General features: G+C 43.6%; 1 protein-coding gene across 1 annotated transcript; it reads left to right on the top strand.

Annotated features, from left to right (window-relative positions):
- The first annotated feature begins 1,804 nt into the window (after positions 1 to 1,804).
- On the top strand, positions 1,805 to 19,617 carry htr7c (5-hydroxytryptamine (serotonin) receptor 7c). Its single transcript, XM_057033629.1, has 2 exons — positions 1,805 to 2,703; positions 17,590 to 19,617. The coding sequence occupies exons 1-2, from the start codon at positions 2,237 to 2,239 to the stop codon at positions 18,326 to 18,328; spliced, it is 1,206 nt and encodes a 401-aa protein (XP_056889609.1). The 5' UTR covers positions 1,805 to 2,236; the 3' UTR covers positions 18,329 to 19,617.
- The last annotated feature ends 2,759 nt before the right edge of the window (positions 19,618 to 22,376 follow it).

Raw genomic sequence — 22,376 nt, 5'->3', positions numbered from 1 at the left:
ATCACAGGTCAAACCTGGTAGCAGCCCGCATCTTTAACATTTTGGATTTTCGGCCTATTTACAGCTGCTGCGGCGGCCTGTGAGCAGGAATGACTCAGCCTCACATCCCGACAGGCCACAGAGGACAATGACAGCAAGGGGGATCAATCAAGTTCTCATTTTGAAGTCCTTTTTACAAATTGGTTCAAATTAGACAATGAATCATTGGGCCTCACCTGTCAGGAGTCTTCTTGTTGGAAAGGAAGAAGAAACAGCAAAATGTTGGAAGCAACCACAATAATATGTAAAACCTGACATTATAATGAAACTGTCTCATTTTCTAGTTACTAGTTCATGCTGTCCAGTCTAACGTTTGTCTCTACCATCTTCACTTGTGGGTCCACATTATTTAGCTTGTTTATTCTAAAAGGTGTTGCTATGTTGTCAATCCAACATTCAAAACTGTCATCAAGGCATCGTCTTTGCATTTTCTGCTTGGTTCAACCATTCCTTCGTATAAAGTTTCAGTTTTATAGCTGTTTTGCCTCAGTTTGCAAATGAAGACTGAAATAATAAAAGAAAAATCATTCACCTTAATTCCAGAAATATGTCATTAACCATGTTAAAGCCTCTTTGCCCAGCAAGCAGGTAAAAGTATTATTTTGTATTAACTGTGACTGATTGAAAAATGAAAAGTTAACAGAAAAAGGCTGGTAGACGACAGCCTGGGCCGGGTCCATTCTGTGAGTTCAGAGTGAGTAATAAATGGTGACTTGATTAATTCCATTTGAATTGGAAATTGGGGAATGATCCTCCATTCCTCCAGGAAAGGATTATTTGAAGGTTCTGCAGAATCATTTGTTATCTCACTGATTCTCATCATTGCTGTCAGGGAGCAGTAATCCAAACCCATTTAACCCCTCAGACAAGACCCTCGCTGGGTGCTTTGCATAAGCCCTGAGCATTCATCTCCGAGGCTTTCCACCTTGGAACCCAGACCCGTCTCCTCTGATGCTTCTGTGATCAGTTTTGGTAGAAAAGACCAAATCTTAGTGACAGCAGGAGCTCTCACTGGCACTGGTCACTGGCGTTAATCTGATGTGACAGTCATTACAAGCCTGTCTGTCAGAGGCCAGTAGGTAATGCGAGGTAAAGGCCACGGCTGTGGTGGCTGATGTGTGATGGCTCAGTGAAGGCAGGCTGAGAGAATTGTGGGGTAGGGAAAAAATAAATAAATAAAAAAGCACATACAGGGTCCTTCCAAAGCCTGGGGGCGGGTGGGGGGACACAGCTGTTGTGGCCTGCAAGGGGCCATGTTAAGAGAGACTTTCCCATATGGTGTCACTCTTTTTTAGAATCATTGGCAATGCTTGATTTCATTCTGGACAACAAAAATCACAACTAAAAAGTACACAATAGTATATAAACACGTGGTTTCTGTCAAATAACGTTATTGCTGTGATGTATTTATAAAGAATAATTTTCCTTGTTTGGATTGATGACAAAATGGCTGCAGGCTCATTTCTTGTCACATTAAAGAGGCTTGTGGGAATTGCATAATGTATATTTAGATCACAGACCACCTCTTTTAGGCATCATTAAAACTATAAATGATTTTATTCAGTTGAACTTGAAGGGATTCTGGTGCTGAAGTGATTCGGTTGTGTTTGTTCACGTGTTCGGCCAGTGCAGACAATAGAGATGGAAAAAATAAAATTCTATCTATAGAATTCAACTTTACAGAATTAAATAGCACGCAGGCTATTTCGATGTCGTTGTGGGAGGTGCGGGGGGGAATACTTTCTGCTCGTGCGCAAAGAGAGTGAATTATTCGGATTCGGAAGCGGCGTCGCGCCACTCCAGCGCGTCTCCAGTTATGAGTCACACGGATAGGTGCGGTTTGCGCAACGCAACTCCCTGAGCAGACCACGTTTGCCCTTTAAGTGAAACGAGTCCCACATTTGGAGCTGCTGCTTCGCGTCAGACCTGTAACTTTTATCGTCTCCCTCTCTTTATGGAAGTTGCTTTTTCTTCAGGGATGAAGCGCGCACCTATCGCACTTCCTGGACTGCTTTCTAAATAGAACTCGGTGAACAGCGTCAGTGAATTGTTGGTGTCTCTGATGTGGTTCGTTGGGAATATAATCCATCTCAAACCGCTGACGGGGAGCCGAGCGCGGCTTGCACGAATCCAAACATGCGCGTAATTGGCACTGGCGAGGCGCCCTTCGCATTGCTCTTGAGATAACGCTGTCGTGATGTTCAATACTTCGAGAATCGAGCACACTTTTAACAAGAAGGAGGATATTTCCGAAGTTCTAAATGGCACTCTGCAGCGTCTTTACACCGTCCTGGTCACCATCAGTCCCACGAGCATGTGGAACGAGTCATGCGGGGAGCAGCTATTGGATTTCGGGCGCCCGCAGAAGATCTTTATCGGGGTGATGCTGGCGATCATCACGGCGGTGACGGTGATGGGGAACACGCTTGTGGTGATCGCAGTGAGTGTGGTGAAGAAACTGAGACAGCCTTCCAACTACCTTCTGGTGTCCCTGGCCGTGGCGGACCTGTCAGTGGCCATAGTTGTGATGCCCTTTGTGATAGTCACCGATCTCACCGGGGGCAAATGGCTTTTTGGAGAGGTATTCTGCAACATATTCATCGGGATGGATGTAATGTGCTGCACGGCCTCCATCATGACCCTGTGCGTGATCAGCGTGGACAGGTGAGTTTCCAGATGCATTCTGAATATTCAAACCATCTGTTTGAATCTTTGAAATGGCTTCAGAATTAGGCAGGAAATAAGGAAGGACTGCTTTATGGTACACAGCACATGGGATAACTCATTTAAAGGAATGGCCTAATAGAGGGTATTAGCATGCCTGAAACCCATGAAGCAGAAAATCAGCAGTCAGATAATGCAAACAATTAGAATTAGAGGTGATGTGTCTGTAGGATCTGTAGACCAGGTCAGACAAACTTCATTTGACATGATCTGCTCCTGATTATGTCTCCATTACATTCAAACCCGTTTATTACACAGGAGTTGCAAATTGTACTTTCTGCTTGGCTCTGCTCTGACTCACTGCCACCTTGCTGTTTTACATCAACAGTGTTGGAAAATTATTTATGAAAGCAAGCTCCAGCATGTCCTCTTTTTACATGAGTTGCTTCAATTTTGGCACTACGTGAAGCCCCTGCAGCCCATCCTCCGCATCCCTGCTCTTTTGGGTTTTGTATTAGCAAATGATCCTGATAGCTTGAGACAAATGAGAGAGGTCCACTGCTCCCAGTACGATCCACAACCAAATACAAGTCATGAGATCAGTGTTCTGCCTCAGTAACCACCAGTTCCCCACTGAAGCAATGTTATCCTCTCGTACAACTGTAGATTTAGTGGATGTGCTGAGCCCACGGAGCTAAAAACAAGAGAGCCAATGGCATTATTAAAAGAAGTAGATCATGGCTGTCCTACCGTGATGAGGCAGCCGGTCAGCTGTATGTCTGATAGAAGCCTCAATGTTTTAGGCTGCAGGGTTTGAAGGTAACTGGATTAGTTGTGGGTGAAGCGAGGGTCATTATGTGTGCTTATAATGTAGTGTTAAAATGGGTTAAAAGGCATAAGAAAAGATAATGTAACCACTTAATTTAGACAACAGGTCTGAAAATTAAATGAAGCTTTAACCAAAATGAAATAGCAGTAAAAGGAATCCAATTAAAAGCTACTGTAAAACTCTAAAGACTCTAATTACAAAGCAAACAAGAGTCAGGATGAACTTTTTAACTTTTTGACTTTAATTAAGTGACACAATCATGATTATCTGTGTGGAGTAGATAACACTAATACTCATTCTCAGGAATGGGGGTGGTGGATAAAGGGACTTTGTTAGATGGATATTTAAAGTTAATCCCAAACCCCTAACCCTAACCCCTAACCAGGAAGTGAAATATGTAAAGGGGGCGTGGCTTATTCTTCCCCTGCAGCCTGTCACCAGGGGTCAGACATTAGGTCAGAAAAACCAATAACCCATCGCTCTGAGGTGCCTTTACAAAGAGACTTTGCTTTTTTTGCCACCATCAATAGGAAAAGATTTTTATTTTAGTGGAGGTTATGGGGTGGAGGTTACCAAGGGCAGCTGAGGGCATTTTGCTTTACGGACAGGCTGCCCTTAACTGTTTTAACCTTGATTTTACAAACCAGGCCTGTTGTAATGAATTAATAGAGGATATTTGACACATGATCACAAGTGGCATAATAAATCTGATTCAACAGAGTCACAAATTGCCAGTTAGACACTTGATTAGCGGGAGCAAGATCCTGTAATTGGAGAGTCCCATGCAGGGACAAATGAATTAAGGGAAGCTCAGGCTAAGCACAGCTTTGCTTGTGGATGATGACAACTGGGAGTTCTGGGGATGATGATCTGCCAGATCTCCATGGGGGAGCGGCTATAGGTTATGCCAATACGTTTGTGGACGCAGCGACCACCCACTGTATATGGGGCCAGTGGATTCTTGACCTTGCTGGGAGTTGACAGGATGTGACAGATGCTGCTAATGTCCTGCTGGAGAACAACTTTACTGAATTCTCCATCCACCTTAGCAAGAGTCCTGAGAGTCTCCCTTTAAACCACGTGGGTGGTTTTTTTTTTTTTTTTTAATTTTAGCTTCTTCAGCTAAAACAAGCTGCCAGCTCTCACTGTTGGAACCTAAATATTACATATTAAATTTACTTCACATTTAGATTCACATGGATGAAGTTATACTGAGATTTACAAATAAAGCTCCTCTTTGCCACAAGGATATGCTGGTCCCACATCAATTACACAGTGGAGCTGTTAAATGAGTCGTTGTTCAGTTTTGTACTTTCGTGTCACTGCGCTCAACACAAATATATTTTGTTATATTATGATTGATGACAGCATAACACAAATTATTGATTTTTTTGTTTCCCAGAAGTGTAGAGTTTTAATACAATTCTTATAGGTTGTGTGTTAATTGAAAGCTGCATTTGGGGGCTTTGCTAATCCATCCATCCATCCATCCATCCATCCATCCATCCATCCATCCATCCATCCATCCATCCATCCATCCATCCATCCGTGGGTCAACATCCGTGGGTCATGTTGTGCAATAGTTTACTGGCTAAACTGTTTACTCTGAGGCATTTTAAATATTTAAAAGAGAGACCAAATATGGATAAAGCCACCAGAAAAAGAGGAGAGCATGTCTTCTTTTCTAACATTTCTGATTCTAAATTCTTAAAAAGACACATGACATAAACTCACCCCTGCCTGGATCAGGAATGGCTCATCCTCGTCATTTTCCAGGACTTCAGAGTAAAACAGCTTCAACGTCTCATTTAATTAAATAAATAGAAAGTTAGCATTTTGCCTGGAGAGGTCTTTACAAGAAATGTGTAAATATTTTTAAACTCTCTCTTTATTTATCTGAGAATCTAAATAGTTAACAAGGTAGTTCATGCAACAAAATGTTTTTTATGTTCCGACCATGCTGGAAAGAATTTTTAGTCGTAAACCTACACAAAAGGTTTGATGTAATCATAAGAAATAACTTTGGTGAGGGCCCAATAGCAATATATCTGATGAGCCTTAACGTATTCACAATTAAAACATAATGACAGTTTTTCAAAGTTATACTGTTTAGTGTTGTTAGTATATAAAAAAATCAAAAATTACGTGTTCAAAAATGGGCATAATGTTCAGATATTCACACATATTAATTCACATATTTACAAAGCAAAATAATGAGTTTTGCTTCCGTAAAACCTGGATTTTCTTTAAAGTTGGCTTTTGGGTCAACAGTTTACATCAGCAACACAAGCGTTTTATCTTCTGTACTCGTCTCAGGTAAACATTAGCTTTGCAGTCATTCCTCACAGATTTGCAGAAGCAGAAAAGGTCATCAGTCCTGTCAACCGCAGGAATCTGACCGCAGACTTCCGCTATTGTATTGATTTTTTACCGTGGGTGCAAATGCTGATTTGCAGCCAGGAAGCGTTGCTTATGGTTCACTACCCATTCATCTTCTCCATCCTCCATAAGTGAAACTTAAATGCAGCAAACTGAACCTTTGACACACTTACACCTCGACCCAACCTTCACAGCAGTGTCGTCTGAAAATCAGGGCTGTTTGTGCACGTCTGTTTCATTCGATTTCTCCTTTTTGACGCAATATCCCAGCATGCACTTCCTGAAGAACTTGCCTAAAACTGAAGATCTCTTTCTTTTTTTACCATCAGTGAGAGTAATGTGCTGTATGTTAAATAATTCAAATCTCAAATATGAATGATTTATTCACAACTGTGGGAAGAGTAGGTTGTCCTTTTCACCAGTTCTTCTCAGACATCTCCAAAAAAGAAAAGAAAAAGCCAGCATTAAAGGAACAGTGGAAGGATTGTGGAGCGGCAGACAGAGCTAAAACTGCAGCAGATCAAGAATAACCTGCTTTGATATGTTGGATTTAGGTCAAGAAGTGCATCATGTAACATGAAAACCGAGTAAACTTTCCTGCTAAAGTTCTGCTGGAAAGGAAACAAAGTGTAGGTGTGATGAAACCTTTAAGCTTCTGCTGGGGATTTTCGTCCAAAAATCTCGCTGCTGCTCCCGCCTGTGGATGGCGGCGGGATTAGCCACAGCTTTCACATCAGCGCTGCCTACTGGTATGTCACCGATGAGCTGATTTTCTCAAGCAGCCCCCGCGTTGACCCGCCCTCCTTCCTCTGCGAGGGTGGTGCATATGATTGTCCCAAGAGAGGCTGTCCTAGCTGGGGGGTCGCAGCATTCCACCTGGGTGATGCAGCCTCAGGTAATCCGATGTGACGCCTGGCTCCGTTCCCACAGGCGCCGCCCGCATCCCAACTGCTCGGCCACCTCGCTGAAGCGTGGAGGGTTGGGCGTCTCCCTGATAGATAGGCCAGTGTGAACACATCAAAGGCCGCTTGTGCTCACGAGGGAAGGCGGAAAGTGTGTTTCCATACTAAACAGCATCCTACAGTGATTTGTTCAATCCTGTGATCCAGCCAGTTTACACAGAGTTCTATATTTCAGGGGTTTTGAGATGCAAACATGTTCAATCATTACTCAAGCAAACCTGCACCATTAAGTTAAGTCGTTGATGAATGTTGCTCCTATTATCAGCCACAGCTTTGCTTCCACCCTGTTTGACTTCTAATGCAGCGGCACATGAGGTGGAACAGGAATCCTCGGGTTTCGTGATCAGATTGGGTCCCGTGTGGAGCAACGGCTCCAAGCAGAGCAGAAAATCAAAGAACAAATTTAATGCGGCGGCTCATCATTCATGTCACGGTTATTCTTTAACCCTGTTTTAGCTGAAATATATGCAATCTCTCTGGCAGTGACAACCAGAGGTGAGTAGTTTGGAGGATTATTGCGCTGGATTTTCATGCATAGGTAAAATATCCTAATGTTGATTTGCAGTTTGGCTCATTGATCTTTTCCATTTAAAATAAGCTTGATTAAAATTTGAGTCACTACAGGCGATGCAGACAAATGTTTGGTGTGTGTTGCTTAAAAGTTACTACGGCGACAATTGACGGGTGCTGTATAGGGTGTTCCGCCCTTTTCAACTTTGCTTCACCCGTTGTGCTTTACTGTGTCATTTTTTTATGCAAATTCACTCTGACAACCGACGGTGCGCTTTCACATCCTGTTTTTCAGGAGGGGGTGGGCTTCAAAGTTGTGTCGTGGTGTGAACTGCTCTGCATCATGGGTTTCTGTGCCGCTCAGTCGCGGTGCTTCTTCGCTCTTGCACTTGTACACAAATTGGCCTGAAGAGTGGTGCATCCTGCTGCCGTTAAACCCCAACAACAACAACAACAGTGACCTTAGCTAAAAGCACCGCCACCTTTCTCTGTTTCTGTCTTCATCCCTCAGATTGACTGCTCCCCTTTGTGCTGCTCTCTTCGCAAGACTGAATTCTTTGTGGTTTCTTTGTTTTACATTTTGACCCATCAAACAGTCTTTCTGATGCCGGGGCATACGGATGCAAGTATTTGTGGACCCATCATTTTTCAACAGTGGGAAACGAAACAGAAACGTGTAAGTGAAAACATATGCCTCTCGGGCGGTCGCAGACTGCCGCTGCATTATTGAGGAAGTTCATGTCAGGCTGTGGCACAGGGTTCATCACTGTAGCTACGCTGTTCTCATGGTGTCAGTGACACCACTGCTGCATCCTTGCTGGAGCTGGAGTTAACAACGTTATGATGCAAGTTCCTGAAGAGCTGCATTATATGTCGCCATCCCTGTACATTTTGAAACTGAGCAGTCAAAATTCAGAGATGAGGTTTATTTTGTTTGGCCCTGCCTGTCAGTCTATTTAGCCAGCAATCTCCAGAGGCAGCGAGGAGAAAACAGCAAAGAGCTGAGTGACAGTAGTGTGGCATGAATCATGCTTTGTGTTTGGTAGATGGTTCATTATTCATCAAGATTGAAACAAAGGGCCACCAAGCTTTTACCAAACGCTGAGGATAATTTTTTGTATAATGAAGCAGCGGAGAGATCCATCATCTTGTGAATCCTTGATAATATACCTTGAATATTTATATCTCCAGCTTTAGTATTTGCGGTTCTATGATTTAGCATCAAGCTAGAGCAGAAATAAGAGCCAGCTGTACTTCTTCCTTATCTTTGCTTGCTCTTTTGGCGTATCGATATGGAATGGAATTCGAGTATTGGAGCATTTCTCAGCAGAAAAAATAAGGAACTGTTTGTTCATATAGAAAAGCATTGCTGTTTGTAGCACCAGTGTTAGTTAGATGGAAACTTTGGTTTCATTGTTACACAAGAGGAAGTTGTGCAATGAGATTTTTGAGATGAAAACCAGTTTTAATTTTACACTTCCATGGCGGTAATTTTTTTTTTTTTTTGGTACTTAATGAAGTTTGTGATAAAAAAATGAAGGAAACTTCCCTTGGGCAAGACACAGAACCTTGGATGTGACCACCAGAACTGGGTCACGGACCAGCGCTGCAGCCATTCTTGCATGCTTTAAAGTGCCTGTGAGTGCAGTCCTGTCTGAAACTTTGGAGCGCTTTACCCCAGCACCTCCTGAGACTCCTGTTAGGGTTCAACAGAAAACGAATGATTGATTCATTCATCACTCAATCAATTATTGCTTAGTTATTGACGCTGTTGTTATTTCTGGTGATTAAGCTACACTGATGCTAATTAACAAGGTTCATTTATCAACTCTGAAATAGCAAAAAATACACTTTATACAGCTATTCTCACTCATTTACATGTAAAAACAATATAAAATGATCAAAATAGATGGTAATGCGAACACTTAATAAAACATGGTTTGCATCAATATCAACAAGAAAAAGATGTACCGTACTATTCTCAGAATTAGGAAGCTAAAAAAAAAAGATTAGCTGCCTAGCCAGGAGCGGTGCAGCAGTGTGGATTGTGTGGGAGTGTCTGTGAGGATGTGTGCATGGAAGTAGACCCAGTGAGATGGGAGAGTGTGCACTATATTTACTCCGTGTCACAGCAAGGTTAAGGCACGTCTGTGCTTTTCTCCTAATTTGAGGCACATCGCTGTAAAGGACTTTTCTGCAGCTCAGCTTCTGTGGTAGCGTGTGCGACTGTGAGGGAAACGATCTGACAGGCACAGATGGGGGACTTTCTCACATTAACCATCCCCCAAAAATCTTATAAGATTAAAGATTTGGTGATTAAGAGTTGATTTTTCGTGCCCCATCCACTATTGTGGACTGCTGAAAATAATGCTTTGGCCCAGATGAAGCTGGATGCGCTGTTTATGCGGGCTCTTGTTTGCCCCTGATTATGCGCACTGCTCTGGAAATGCAACACTGACCTTTATTCCACCAGATTATCAGGATCATTACCTTGTTTTCACAGCTGTGTTTATTCACCTACAGCAGCAATTTAGCTCATTTCTTTCAAATGATGCCGCACGACAGACAGATGGTGACATCGTGGGGCAATGTCATCACACGAATCGTGTATATGAAGGAAAATACACATATATGAGCTCAAATGAGGATAGGAAGGACCATATTTAAGACAGCATTAAAATATTAAAATAACTTATAACGCTAAGCTAATGCATTCAGGAAGTCAACTCAATAAAATATGCATAAGGGCCTAAAATTATTTTTAGGCTTTTCCTTTCTAACCTTGTTGACTAACAACCATAAATAATATAAAACCACAAAGCTTGTGTACCCAAGTATCTATATTTTTGGATTCTGCTGAGTTTACTTGTTATTGTGGGTGAAGATTAAATGATATATTTCCCAGATCATTCTAATGTAACAAAGCAGAAAATCATCATGTCTTTTCACGTTGCTGACGCGTGGGAGAAATGCTGCTCGCGGCTTTAGGGACCCTTCAGGGAGGCCAAAATGAAAAATGCGAAGTGAAATTCCGAATTTACACAATATTCAGTCTCTGTCTCAGCCCTCGCTGTGAAGATAAGCGATGAAGATTCTCCGCTTGTGCGCAAGCATAAACTTACATGTCTGTGTCTGAAGTCCTGATGTGGTCATTTGGTGCAAAATTACTTTAAAGTGAATTGACTTTCTCGTCGACAATCACGTCCGTCTGTCTGATTTTATTGGTACAACCTTGGAGTGTCTGATCAAATTAGAATAGAACATCACATTCACCTTTCTTAAACCAGTTTCAACAATAATATTTCTCAGTAAAAGACTGAATTAATTCATTGTATATTTTCCTGGAACTGTGACCCGACCTGTAACCTTTCAAACACACAAAGTTTAAGGTCACTTGCATTAAACTATTCAATTTAACTTGCACATTTAAAACATTTGGCTGCATTCAGCTGATATTTTAACCTATCTGGCACAATACAAAGCTTCTATAGCCTTAGCGGGACTTTCAACTTAGCAGATGTTAAATTGTTTATTTTTGTAAAGTACAAAGCACAATTTGTCTCAACTAAAATATATTTGCCTATATGGGAGTGACTGTGGGCTTCTATATTCTTATCATACTAACATTTAACAGACAGATAATATTTATGCAGTGTGTAAAAATACCAGGATTTTGTCAATGAATGAGCTTTACATTTTCATCTTTTCTTTTCATGAAATATTGTTGATATTTTCAGTTCCCCAAAATAAAAGGTGATAAAAGTCTCAGTGTTCTGCTGGATGTTACACACAGGCTGTAGTTCCTGAAGAACAAATGGGATATATTTCCTCCTCTGCTGTCCTGTCACATTTGTTGAGCCACCGCATGATGGCACATAATGGTCCGTCCCGTTTCCCCAGATATACGAACCGCCGGTGAGACGCCAAATTGGAAGAAAACTGATTCGACTGAAGCGAGGAGATGCCGGTTGTATCCTTGGCAACAAAATTACAAACTTTTTCCCCCTAAAAGGTCAGCAGCAGAGCAGGAGCTATTGAAGAATTATATTCCTTCCATGCATCTCAGACCTCCTTGAAGCTTATTCAATTTTTTGGAGGTGGCCTTAGTAGGAGTGTGAGAGTCAGGGGGGCTGGTGACGGCTCCGAAGGAAGGTGGCAACGATGGAGGGGCTCTTCACACTCGTGCTCTCGCAGCACCATGACGGGAAAGGGAGAGGATGATGGACTCTCCGGCACTTCTTCGCCTGCCTAACAGACTTGTCTAACAGTGAAGTGAGGATCAGCACAACTCATTAAAATCTGACAGCTTTGCCAGCGCGCTAAAATAGCCGAGCTGTTAGGGGGACGCTGAACACAGCAAACGTGTCACTGTGTGCAGTAAAGGCACTTAGATGTGACGTGGGACATGCAAATGAGAACGTCTTTGTGGCCCCTGCATGTAATATTCCTGCAAACAGAAGCCTGTAGAGGTCTGGAAGCTACACACATCACAAATCATTCATGATAATGGAAGCCTATTGAAGGAATGACAGGGAAAAAAGGCTACATGCATAAAAAGTAGACAGCAATCAGCTGGTGCAACAGTAGCCTAAGGCTCTGAGGAAGTTACTGAAAACCACACAGAAAGATCTCAGCAATCTTCTGACATCTATGGATATTTGAAAGACAAAAAGTACAAAACCTTTATCTTTTACTTCTCAGTCTCTCTCCATGAGCTTTCAAATGGACACAAAGACCAGGGTAATGTACGGTACAAGAGGGACATGAGAGCACAGAGAGGATCTCTCATGGCTGCTGTTATTGGAGTGTGAAGGTTCAGATTTCCAGAAGTCTGTTGGGATGCTGACTCTGGCGAAGGAGCTGAAAGGGAGCGGTGTTAAATAATGAGTGTGATGGAATTCTAAAGTGTGTTTTTTCCCCCCAACATAAGCTCCCCATCCTGCAAATAGCTGTGCGAATATCAGCCCCTCACTCGTACCATGCTCCAGTCTCTGCTGGTCAGATGGCTGCAGCTCAAAAAACGTAAGGGCTGAGCAGAGATTGCCATGAGATCACTGGAAACATACTGAAAACTATATAAAGTGATGCTCTATGATGCTCACTCAAATCTGTGACGCACAAACTGTACAAACGGTGGTTTAGTGGTCGCCAGACACAATTGTGATTCACAAACATTCCTCCGTGGTCTCCGTGGCTAAACTTAGCTCTGATGGCTATTCGCAGGCTGTTTGACATCAGTCTGACCTAAGCTGGCAGCTGTGCAGGTATAAGAAGAAATGTGACGGAAGAAGTGCGTCTATTCAGGCATGAGTCAGTTGCATTTACGTAAGAGTCAAAATGAGATACAAAATAAAACCAGCAACCTCCAACGATGCTGTTTACTCATTCACCACAAACTTGTACTGACTTTAAACAGGTCAGATGAGATCACTTTCTCACGAGAAGGAAAACTACAGCCGAGCTGGTGTCGTATGCGGGCTGTTCTGAGAGGAACGATCTCTGAGTCAGGTGTGCTGTGGGGGTTCCCCCAATGGGGAGACGGTCGGGGCATTCCTGGAGGAACGGTTTCCTCGTTCTGGAGAATCCCACCATTGAGAATGCTCATAGTTGAGATGGCTATTATTTTACATTTTTGTATTTACATTCATTTATTTTACATAATGAAATAACTAATTCTGTTTAAGAGCAGAGCAACTGTGCCTGAAGTAAATGCAGCCAGGTTGGAAGATCAAAAGCAGGCACGCTGCACAAAAGGCCCTCATCTCTTCAAGAGGAGACTGTTTATAGCCTCCCCTCAAGTGCAGCAGGACAGGACATTTTAATGGATTCTTCTGCAAAGTTTTTTTGGCAAAACTTGAATTCACAGACCCGTAGATTTCTCTGTGACTTTTTTTGTTGTTTTTTTGAGAGAGCGAGCCCATTCTAAAAGTACCCCTCTTCTGCCCAAAGCTATTTCGGCATGGTAAATATTTCACCGTACATCCTCCCTCAGATATAAAGGGCTTGAGAGGTGCTTTTGGAGATGACTGATGACTGGTGCTCACCGCAGAGCTGGTTACAGAGTTTCAAAGCTGAAAATTGTTTACTTGATTGTGCCCTACCTGGCAGCCCCGCAGGGGTAATGGAACTCTCCATTAGGTCGGGTTCAATATTTGTCTCTGGCCTCCCAGTCCCAAATGACTGCTGCTGCTGAGAGTATCTGCTCCACATCCTCCAGAGATGAGAGAAACACTTCACATCACCGTGTGTGTCACCGAAGTAGTTGAATATTCATGCAATTATGTGCTTCAGCTGTTTTTGTTAAGTGTTTCAGGAAGTAGTTAACAGATATTTGAAGCTGAACGGTGAAAGGAAATCATGCTCCACATGGAATTTATGAACCATTGTTGTATATTTAAAGCAATCTTAACAGGAGGGGGCTGGATTCGTTGGATTCGTGGCAGTGATTAAGCCGTTGCTTAAAAAAACATCACTGGATCCCAATGTGTTAGCAAACTATAGGCCAATATCCAACCTTCCTTTTATCTCTAAAGTTCTAGAGAAGGTGGTGGTGACTCAGTTACTGCAGCACCTGCAGAGAAACAGCCTGTTTGAGATGTTTCAGTCAGGCTTTAGAGCTCATCACAGCACAGAAACGGCACTTCTTAAAGCTACTAATGATTTTCTCATAGCTTCAGATCATGGACTGGTCTCTATGCTGGTTCTGCTGGACCTCAGTGCTGCTTTTGAGTTGATCACAGCATCCTGTTACATAGACTGGAACATGTGATTGGGATTAAAGGCACTAGACTGGTTTAGATCATATTTATCTGATAGATACCAGTTTGCTCATGTCCATGGTGTTCCCTCCTCATACAGTAGGGTTAGCCACGGAGTTCCTCAAGGTTCTGTACTTGGACCAATCCTCTTCACATGGTACATGCTTCCCTTAGGGAACATTATTCGGCAGCATGGGATAAATTTTCATTGTTATGCTGATGACACTCAGCTATATTTATCCATGAAACCAGAGGAGACAGAGCAGGTAGTGAAGCTTCAGACCTGTCTTAAAGACATAAAGTACTGGATGTCTTCAGATTTCCTCCTCCTTAACCCAGGAAAAACTGAGGTCATGGTGTTTGGTCCTGAACCTCTCAGGGATAGATTAGATCACATGATCAATCTAGATGGTATCTCATTAACATCTAGTCTCTCTGTGAGGAATCTTGGAGTAACCTTTGACCAAAATCTCTCCTTCAACTCACACATTAAATTAGTCTCTAGAAGTGCCTTTTTTCATCTGAGGAACATCACAAAGATCAGGAAACTACTGACGCGGCATGATGCTGAAAAGTTAGTCCATGCATTTGTTACTTTCAGGCTGGACTATTGTAATTCTTTATTATCAGGGTGTCCAAACAACTCTTTAAGAAGCCTCCAGCTGATCCAAAATGCTGCAGCCAGAGTTCTGACATGTATTGACAAAAGAGATCACATAACTCCTGTAATGGCGTCGCTTCATTGGCTGCCCGTTAAATTTAGAATAATTTTTAAAACCCTTCTTTTGACCTACAAGGTCCTCAGAGGCCTAGCTCCATCCTACCTGGAGGAGCTAGTGACACCTTACCAGCCCAATAGACCGTTCCGCTCTCAGAATGCTGGTCTACTTGTGGTTCCCAGAGTTTCTAGGGGTAGAATGGGGGGCCGAGCATTTAGCTACCAGGCCCCCCTGCTATGGAACCAGCTCCCTGTCCAGGTACGGGAGGCTGACTTCATCTCTACTTTTAAGATTAGGCTTAAAACCTAGCTCTTTGAAAAAGCTTATTGTTACTAATTCTGTAGTTCCAGTTACTATCATAGACAGACAAATTATCATACTCATACTCTCCTTTCCTCCTCCTCATCAAGCAGACTAGTTATGCTGATTCTTGTGTAGTTTTTCTGCTTCTCCCCCCCCCTTCTGTATTCATTTACAGGTATCGCCGCCTTCGGAGCTGCATGATGACCTCTGGCCCCGCTAACCCGCTGTATAAATAGTGTATTTTGTGTGTGTTTCTGTGCTCTGTGCCCGTCCTCTCCTCTCCTCTCCTCTCCTCTCCTCTCCTCTCCTCTCCTCTCCTTCTCCTTCTCCCTCTCCTCTCCTCTCCTCTCTCTCTCTCTACCCAGCCAGCCATCAGCAGGAGGATCCCCCTAGATGAGCCTGGTCCTGCTCAAGGTTTCTTCCTGTTAAAGGGGAGTTTTTCCTTGCCACTGTTGCTTGTCTGGGGTCAGGCCCTGGGATTCTGGAAAGCACCTTGAAACAATTTTGATTGTAAAAGACGCTATATACATAAAGATTGATTTGATTCGTTCAGGATTAGTAGCTAATCTGACCAGATGAACACTTTGTGTTTTCTTCCCGATTGTCTTGGAGACACCAAACAACTGATCCTCCTGGGAAATGAAACTGCTTAAAAAAAGGCTCCAAACTCTTAACATTTCTTAAATCAAACATTCAGATGGACTCGGAGCTCTTTAAACTTCTTGTGTGTGTTTGTGTCCAAACAGGTGAAGCAACTGAGCTCAGCAGCTGCTGCCAATTAGAATCACTCAGAAGTGAAGAGGAGGACGTGTAGGAAATTTGGAAACCATTTTGGCTCATTTGCTGACAGATTCATATTCAGGGTTACGTTTTTGTGTCAAAGTAGTTTGTGTTTTCCTCAAAGGTACCTAGGAAATTGAGTGTGGAGTTTAATTCCGACGTGACCTTCACCACTACGGCTGATTCCTTACTGATAAGGTGCAGAACCATCAAGCTAGAAAAAAGAAATTAAGAGGCCCATCCTCATGTTATCTCATGTTTGCTGTCAGTTTTAGTGTTCTGCTATTTTTGCTGTGCACTCTCACCATTAGCTGGATGTTGTCATAACTCAATGTACAGAATAACGGCTCATTATCTTTAATCCCTTAATGTCAAAATGCGCCAAGAGCAAGCAGACATCCCACAGCCACTCACACTTGGAGTATTAAACGCGTTTATGTTCCTGTTTGTCTTCACAATGAAGAAAGAAACACAGCTATAGGGACTGGATGCACAGAACGTGAGATTTATTTCTGGATGAGCCAGACACGCCATCCTCACAAATAAGCAACACAGCCACCTTTGTTATGCATGAATAATGCATTTACTGTGTTTCCATTATTTATTCTAAATTCCCACAGCCGGTGGTCCACCCATCTCAGCATCTGCCTTGTATCTTTGTGACATTGCTTGCCGGGATTTTTTCCTCTGCTCTTGTAAAGCTAATGTACTGCACATGCTAGCGAGGGTAATAGGCCAGCAAGAAGAGAGGTCTTGAGGGATTGGTTGGTGGATGAACAAAAATTATTGTTATTACATAACGTTCCCCCACTGTAAGTAACCTGGGCCAAGGGAAGCTCAGGAAACACCCAAAATGAAGCTTTTGTATGAGATGTTGCCTGAAACATGATAACAAAATAGTCTATTTAATTTCACCCAGGTCCTCGAACGAGGGAAGAACTGCTGACAAATCCATTTTTGTGGTTACTTGTTTTGTCCGCGCCTGTCCTTAAAAGGCTGCCCTGGATTAGCACTTCTGTACTTTGCAAAGTTCTGTAAAACCTTAATAAATGCCCGAGCTGTAGTTGGGCTTTGGCTCGTGTAAGCTCTCTATCTAAGCTGCTGATGAAGTGGAACCCACTCAGGCTGACTGGGTGTGATGACCAGGGTGCTTATGGCATCACTGATGGATGGCGAGGCGAGCGGGCGACCGCTGCCTTTTCGTTGAGATGGAGTGAAATTCTGAAATACTGCCGGGAGAAAAAAAAAAGAGTAGAAAAAGTTGCAGCTTTTGTCAATGATGCATTTGATGCTCATGAAGTGTCTGGGCGTTAAACCAGAACAGAGATGTAGACACAGATTTATCATTTTGTGGCTATTTTCCCACTTTTATGTTAATTTTTTGGGACTCCTCCAGATGGTGTTTGATATCATTGAGCTGCCTGTTTGATTTATTCCCACATGAGAACCTGCCAACTTTTCCAAAGCAAAAGAAGAAGCTCAGATCAAGACCGTTCTGTGAAACTGGTCATTGTCACCATAGAAGACAACATTCACTTATTAAGCAGCGATAACGGGGTCAATACCGAATGTCAAATATGAAAATGAGCCACTTTACATTATATACCTGCCTAGAAGTTAATCCTTTTCTTTTTGCCTTTCCACAGATATCTGGGCATCACGCGGCCCCTCACCTACCCAGCACGACAAAATGGTCAGTTGATGGCGAAGATGATCCTGGGGGTGTGGCTGGTGTCAGCCTCCATCACCCTGCCACCCTTCTGCGGCTGGGCCAAGAACATCCACAAGGCAGGTGTGTGCCTCATCAGTCAAGATTTTGGCTACACCATCTACTCCACGGCGGTAGCCTTCTACATTCCTATGCTGGTCATGCTGGTCATGTACTACAAGATTTTCAAGGCAGCCCGCAAGAGCGGCGCCAAGCACCGCTTCATCGAGTTCTCCCGCCGCGAGCGCCTAGAAACGGAGGCTAATGAGGCGCTGCGAATGCAGGGCCTGAAGCCTGCCGGAGTGGCAGAAGAGTGCGCCGCGTTGTCCCGCCTCCTCAACCGCGAGCGCAGGAACATATCTATCTTCAAGCGGGAGCAGAAAGCAGCAACGACACTGGGGGTTATTGTGGGGGTGTTTGGCTTTTGCTGGCTGCCGTTCTTCATCCTGACCACCGCCCGGCCGTTCATCTGTGGGGTAGAGTGTAGCTGCGTGCCCTTCTGGCTGGAACGCACGCTGTTGTGGCTAGGCTACGCTAACTCCTTAATGAACCCCTTCATCTATGCCTTCTTCAATCGGGACCTGCGGTCAACTTATCGTGACCTTCTGCGTTGCCGCTATCGTAACATCAACCGCCGGCTGTCTGCCGTCGGCGTCCACGAAGCCCTTAAGGTGTAAACCGGGATACTGGAGACCCTGAGTTGGAGGATACCCTGTGTTTGTGCGCCTGGTGCTGAATGGCTGCACACGGAACCTTTAGACGAGACAAAAACTGACAGAATGGGAGTCCTCGTTGGGAGGCTCAATTGTATGCCTGCAAAATCTGGAGACAGCAAAATCACTCCTGTGTGTGTGACTCAGTCATTCTATTTTTAGAGATAAAACACAGAGTGAATTTGATGGGCTATTCAAGTCGACACGTAAAGTCAATGTTTTGTCCCGCCTCAGCTCTGGATTGATGGTGGGATAATGGAGTAAAGAAGATGTAAACACACTCAACAACCCCCCCCTTCCCACCCAGACCTTTTTTTAAAAGAGACATGCAGCGAAAATGTGTCTGTATATTAGTAAATTAATTAAAAGATGTTTTATTGCGCAGGGTCTCATCTGTGTATATCCCAGACCCATTTGTAACACAGAGATGCGGATACTTTGTGCCAAGATGAACGACTTCACTGGTGGCTTCCCAGTCGCTCCTCTTACAAAATTAAATGGGAGCCCCTTAAATATTTCACACTTTTCTTTACAAAATGCTGATGCCAAGAGAAAGGAGACAGATGGAAAATTATGTAAAAATGCAGTTTCCATTCATGGAAGTGTTTGATCCTTAAAAAAAAATCCTAAACCTCCCCCACTTGCCAGGTTTTTCACATTTTAGATGAGCTCATCATGTCGTGCGTGTCCACTGTTTTTACTTCATGTTCATTGGGTTCATGACACCCTTTTCTCAGAGCCGACCTGGTTTTCGACAGCTACTTGTGGACTTTGTAGTGTCACTTCAAAGACCTGATGTGTAGATAATGGAGTCTCTCTCAGAGTCGAGGGTCTGTCAGTCAGACGACCTGAAAAGGACACTCGGCATCGGGAAAAATGCACTTTTCAAGATTTCCTCAGACATGCTCCATCACTCTTCACTCCATCACTCATCACTCTTCTTGTTTCAATAGAAACCAGGATGCGGTCACTTCCTACCTGTCTGCGAGCACCCCCCCCGAGCTGAACTCTCTCGCAGTGTGTGTCAAATCAGTCATCAGTGGTTACGTTTTTCTACCTCGAATTCAATGGCACATCTTCCACGGGTGGCCGTGCTACTGTGTCGCATCGTTTTTGTAATGAAGTGCTTTTATATCGTGGAAAGATCCAGACGTCTGCAACTGAAACCTTTGTGGCTATCATCAAACAAACAGCTGTGCAAGTAGAGAAAAAAAAGTCACTTTGTAAATAAAAACAGTCTATCATACTCCAAATGGCTAATTCTAACAATATTACTTCCTCACACAGGTGATCTAGAATTTTGTGGGCTTTGAAGCACAAACATACCTCGCTCTAAGGTCGCATGACTGTGAAAAAAAAAAGACTTTACTCAAATTCTGCTCTGAGCAAAATATTCTGGAGTCTGGGCGACAGCTGTCTCCTTGCTAACAGGACAATGACTGTCCTCAGGAGACACAGGGAAGTTTGACATGTGCGATTACTGGTGCCTTGTACTTACAAGGCGTGCCGTTCAAATACACAAAACATGAAATGAAAAAGTTGTAGCTGAGCGTATGAATGACTGTTATAACCCCCCCCCCCCCCCCGGCTGCCTTTGCCCTTGTTATCTACTGTTGAAATAACGGCTTCTGAAATAATAGGACAGGGGTCAGAACGCAAGCACAAACAGAGTTACCGAACAATTTATCTGATGACTTTAGATGGAGTACGGCTTGAATTTCCCACCAGCGTTTGAGCTAAAATAATGAGGATGCTGCAGGGGAAGGAGGCAAAAACCAAAGGGTGTGTGTGTGTGTGTGTGTGTGTGTGTGGTGCAGAATATGCTGCCCTCAACAAAACACATTTGCATACACAGTTAATGCATAATGAGGTCTTATGATGATCCAAAATTAAAGTTTTTGGGACTGGTGGCTCCTGCGTGGGCAGAACAGCGATTCACTGCAACTAGAGCACGAGGGCCCTTTTAAATTATAGAGTTCATTATCACAACGAGTGACTTTCCACCGCGCACTTCCATCAGGTATGGCTTCATTTACATTAGAGCCTGTGGCATTGCAAGGATCAGTTTTAGCTATGAAGCACAGATCTTTACAATTCCCTGCAGAAAAGTGCAGCAACACGACCCCGGCCAGCCACGTTGGCATTTTGTTAAGCACATAAGATAACAGGCCAACCCCTCTGGACTTTGGAGCGTCTCCCCTAAAATGTCCATTCTTCTAGCAGCAACGTCAAGAAGTGTTACTCGCAACGGAGTGAGCGCCGCCACGTCCCCGGAGGAGCTCGTCTGGCTCACCTCACGCTCTGACTCCCCGCATGTGTCATCGCTATGAGTGAACGGGACAAAAAGGTGTGTGATGTAGGAACTCATTAAAGCGAAGAAGCAGAGCAGATGAGTACTCCACATATGCTGCCCACAGGCTTTGTTGTCTCACACACACACACACGCACACACACGCACGCACGCACACACTTCTAATTTTAATCCACTCTAGTAATTAAGTGGAAAATCTATGGGGACCTGGCTATCTTGCAACGAATCTGTCACTCCTCTGTACATAAAGGAGGGAAAGGAAGAGCTGCATTTACCACTTCCTGCGGTAGCTGTGAAACATTCATGTGATCATTCCTTTTCTTCTTCCTAAACTATGCATGTGTACAGCGCACTCGCTGTCACAGATACAATTTAGGTGAGCAACACACAAACAGCATGTTCTTTATTTATGGGATCTCTGATGCGCTCGGCTGCACCGTCCTACTACATCTATACTAATGATGTCATGTTTATACATTAAAGTAAGAGTCTCCATTCAGCTTTGTTATGGTGGCAGTTTTCAGCATCAGAAAATTACTTTCCTGCTTGCAGTGAATTTACCATCACTTGGACTGTAAATGTTGGCTTTCTTCCCTACGTTCCAATCAAACAGACGCCATAATTTCCCCTGTAAACATGTCACTTACGTCTTAATCCGATTTATGTGAAATGTCCCAAAATATCAACTTCTTCCCACGAAAACCACCGTTGGCAAATCCCAGCGCACGTATCTGCTCTTCCCGCGGGGTCGGGCCTGCAGCAGTCGGTTGTTGGGGGGGGGCGTCTTTTTGCAATTAGCCTCCTTCATAGCGCTGGAAGGGAAATACATGCTTTTTAAAGTTGCCAACATTAAAGTGAGTGCACGCGGGGCAGCCGCCCCCAGTACCCTTCAAAGTGAACACAGACATCTGCCTGCTTGCTCTGTATTGATTTCACTGTCACCTACAGCGCGTTATGAGCATCTGAGCGTTGACTCATTGCTTCGTATTTGCACAACATGCAGACCAAGACTCACAATCCTCCTACATGATGTGGTTTAAATAAGCTCGTCTATTGTTTTCATGCTGTGCGCGATAGAAAAACACGCGTATGTTCTAATAACATTATCCCCGTCTTCAATTAATATTGAGTCTGCTAATGGAGATGCACTCTCTCCTATCTTTTAAGGGATCCAATAGTCAGCTAATTACTAAATTTTAAGGAAGACAGATAAAAGGTCTGTTTCTTTCCCCTCTTCTTAACAAAGTACTTATCAAGCACAAAAGTGCTTGTGCTGTATGTAGGTTTCTTTTCAAAGTAGCTTATATTTTGAATAGTTGACTCATTAGTTAACTCCAGATAAAATAACAGATGGGATGATGCCATGTTTACCCTGAGACTGGCCATTACAGGAGGAGATCCAGACAGGGCCAGAAGAGCACATCAACCCAGCAGCAGGTCCAGGAGGAGCAGCAGGAGCCGTGCCAGAGCCCTACAAACCCCCCTGCAGCAGGCCGCCGGTGCATGTTTCAGACCAAAGTGTCTGGAATGAGGAGCCCAGGGACGTGGCTGTGCTGGCGGAGCTGGACCGCTCGGGCTCCAAGTAACCTGCAGCATTCATCTCCATCACGGGGACTTTCCAAACCTAAAATAAACTTCATCGCATTTCAACCCGCTGTCCTTTCCTCTTTTCTCATTCACAACAACTCAAACTAATCTGAG

The sequence above is a fragment of the Takifugu flavidus genome, chromosome 5 (genome assembly GCF_003711565.1).
Source record: "Takifugu flavidus isolate HTHZ2018 chromosome 5, ASM371156v2, whole genome shotgun sequence".
Taxonomy (NCBI): domain Eukaryota; kingdom Metazoa; phylum Chordata; class Actinopteri; order Tetraodontiformes; family Tetraodontidae; genus Takifugu; species Takifugu flavidus.
Note: the sequence above shows the minus strand (reverse complement) of the source record. Positions and strands in the feature narration are given on the sequence as shown.

What these genes read in the sequence shown, in the direction of transcription:
- htr7c (XM_057033629.1), top strand. Translation starts at nt 2,237, where the DNA reads ATGTTCAATACTTCGAGAATCGAGCACACTTTTAACAAGAAGGAGGAT. An exon ending in TGCGTGATCAGCGTGGACAG is followed by an intron (nt 2,704 to 17,589) that starts GTGAGTTTCCAG and finishes GCCTTTCCACAG; the next exon opens with ATATCTGGGCATCACGCGGC.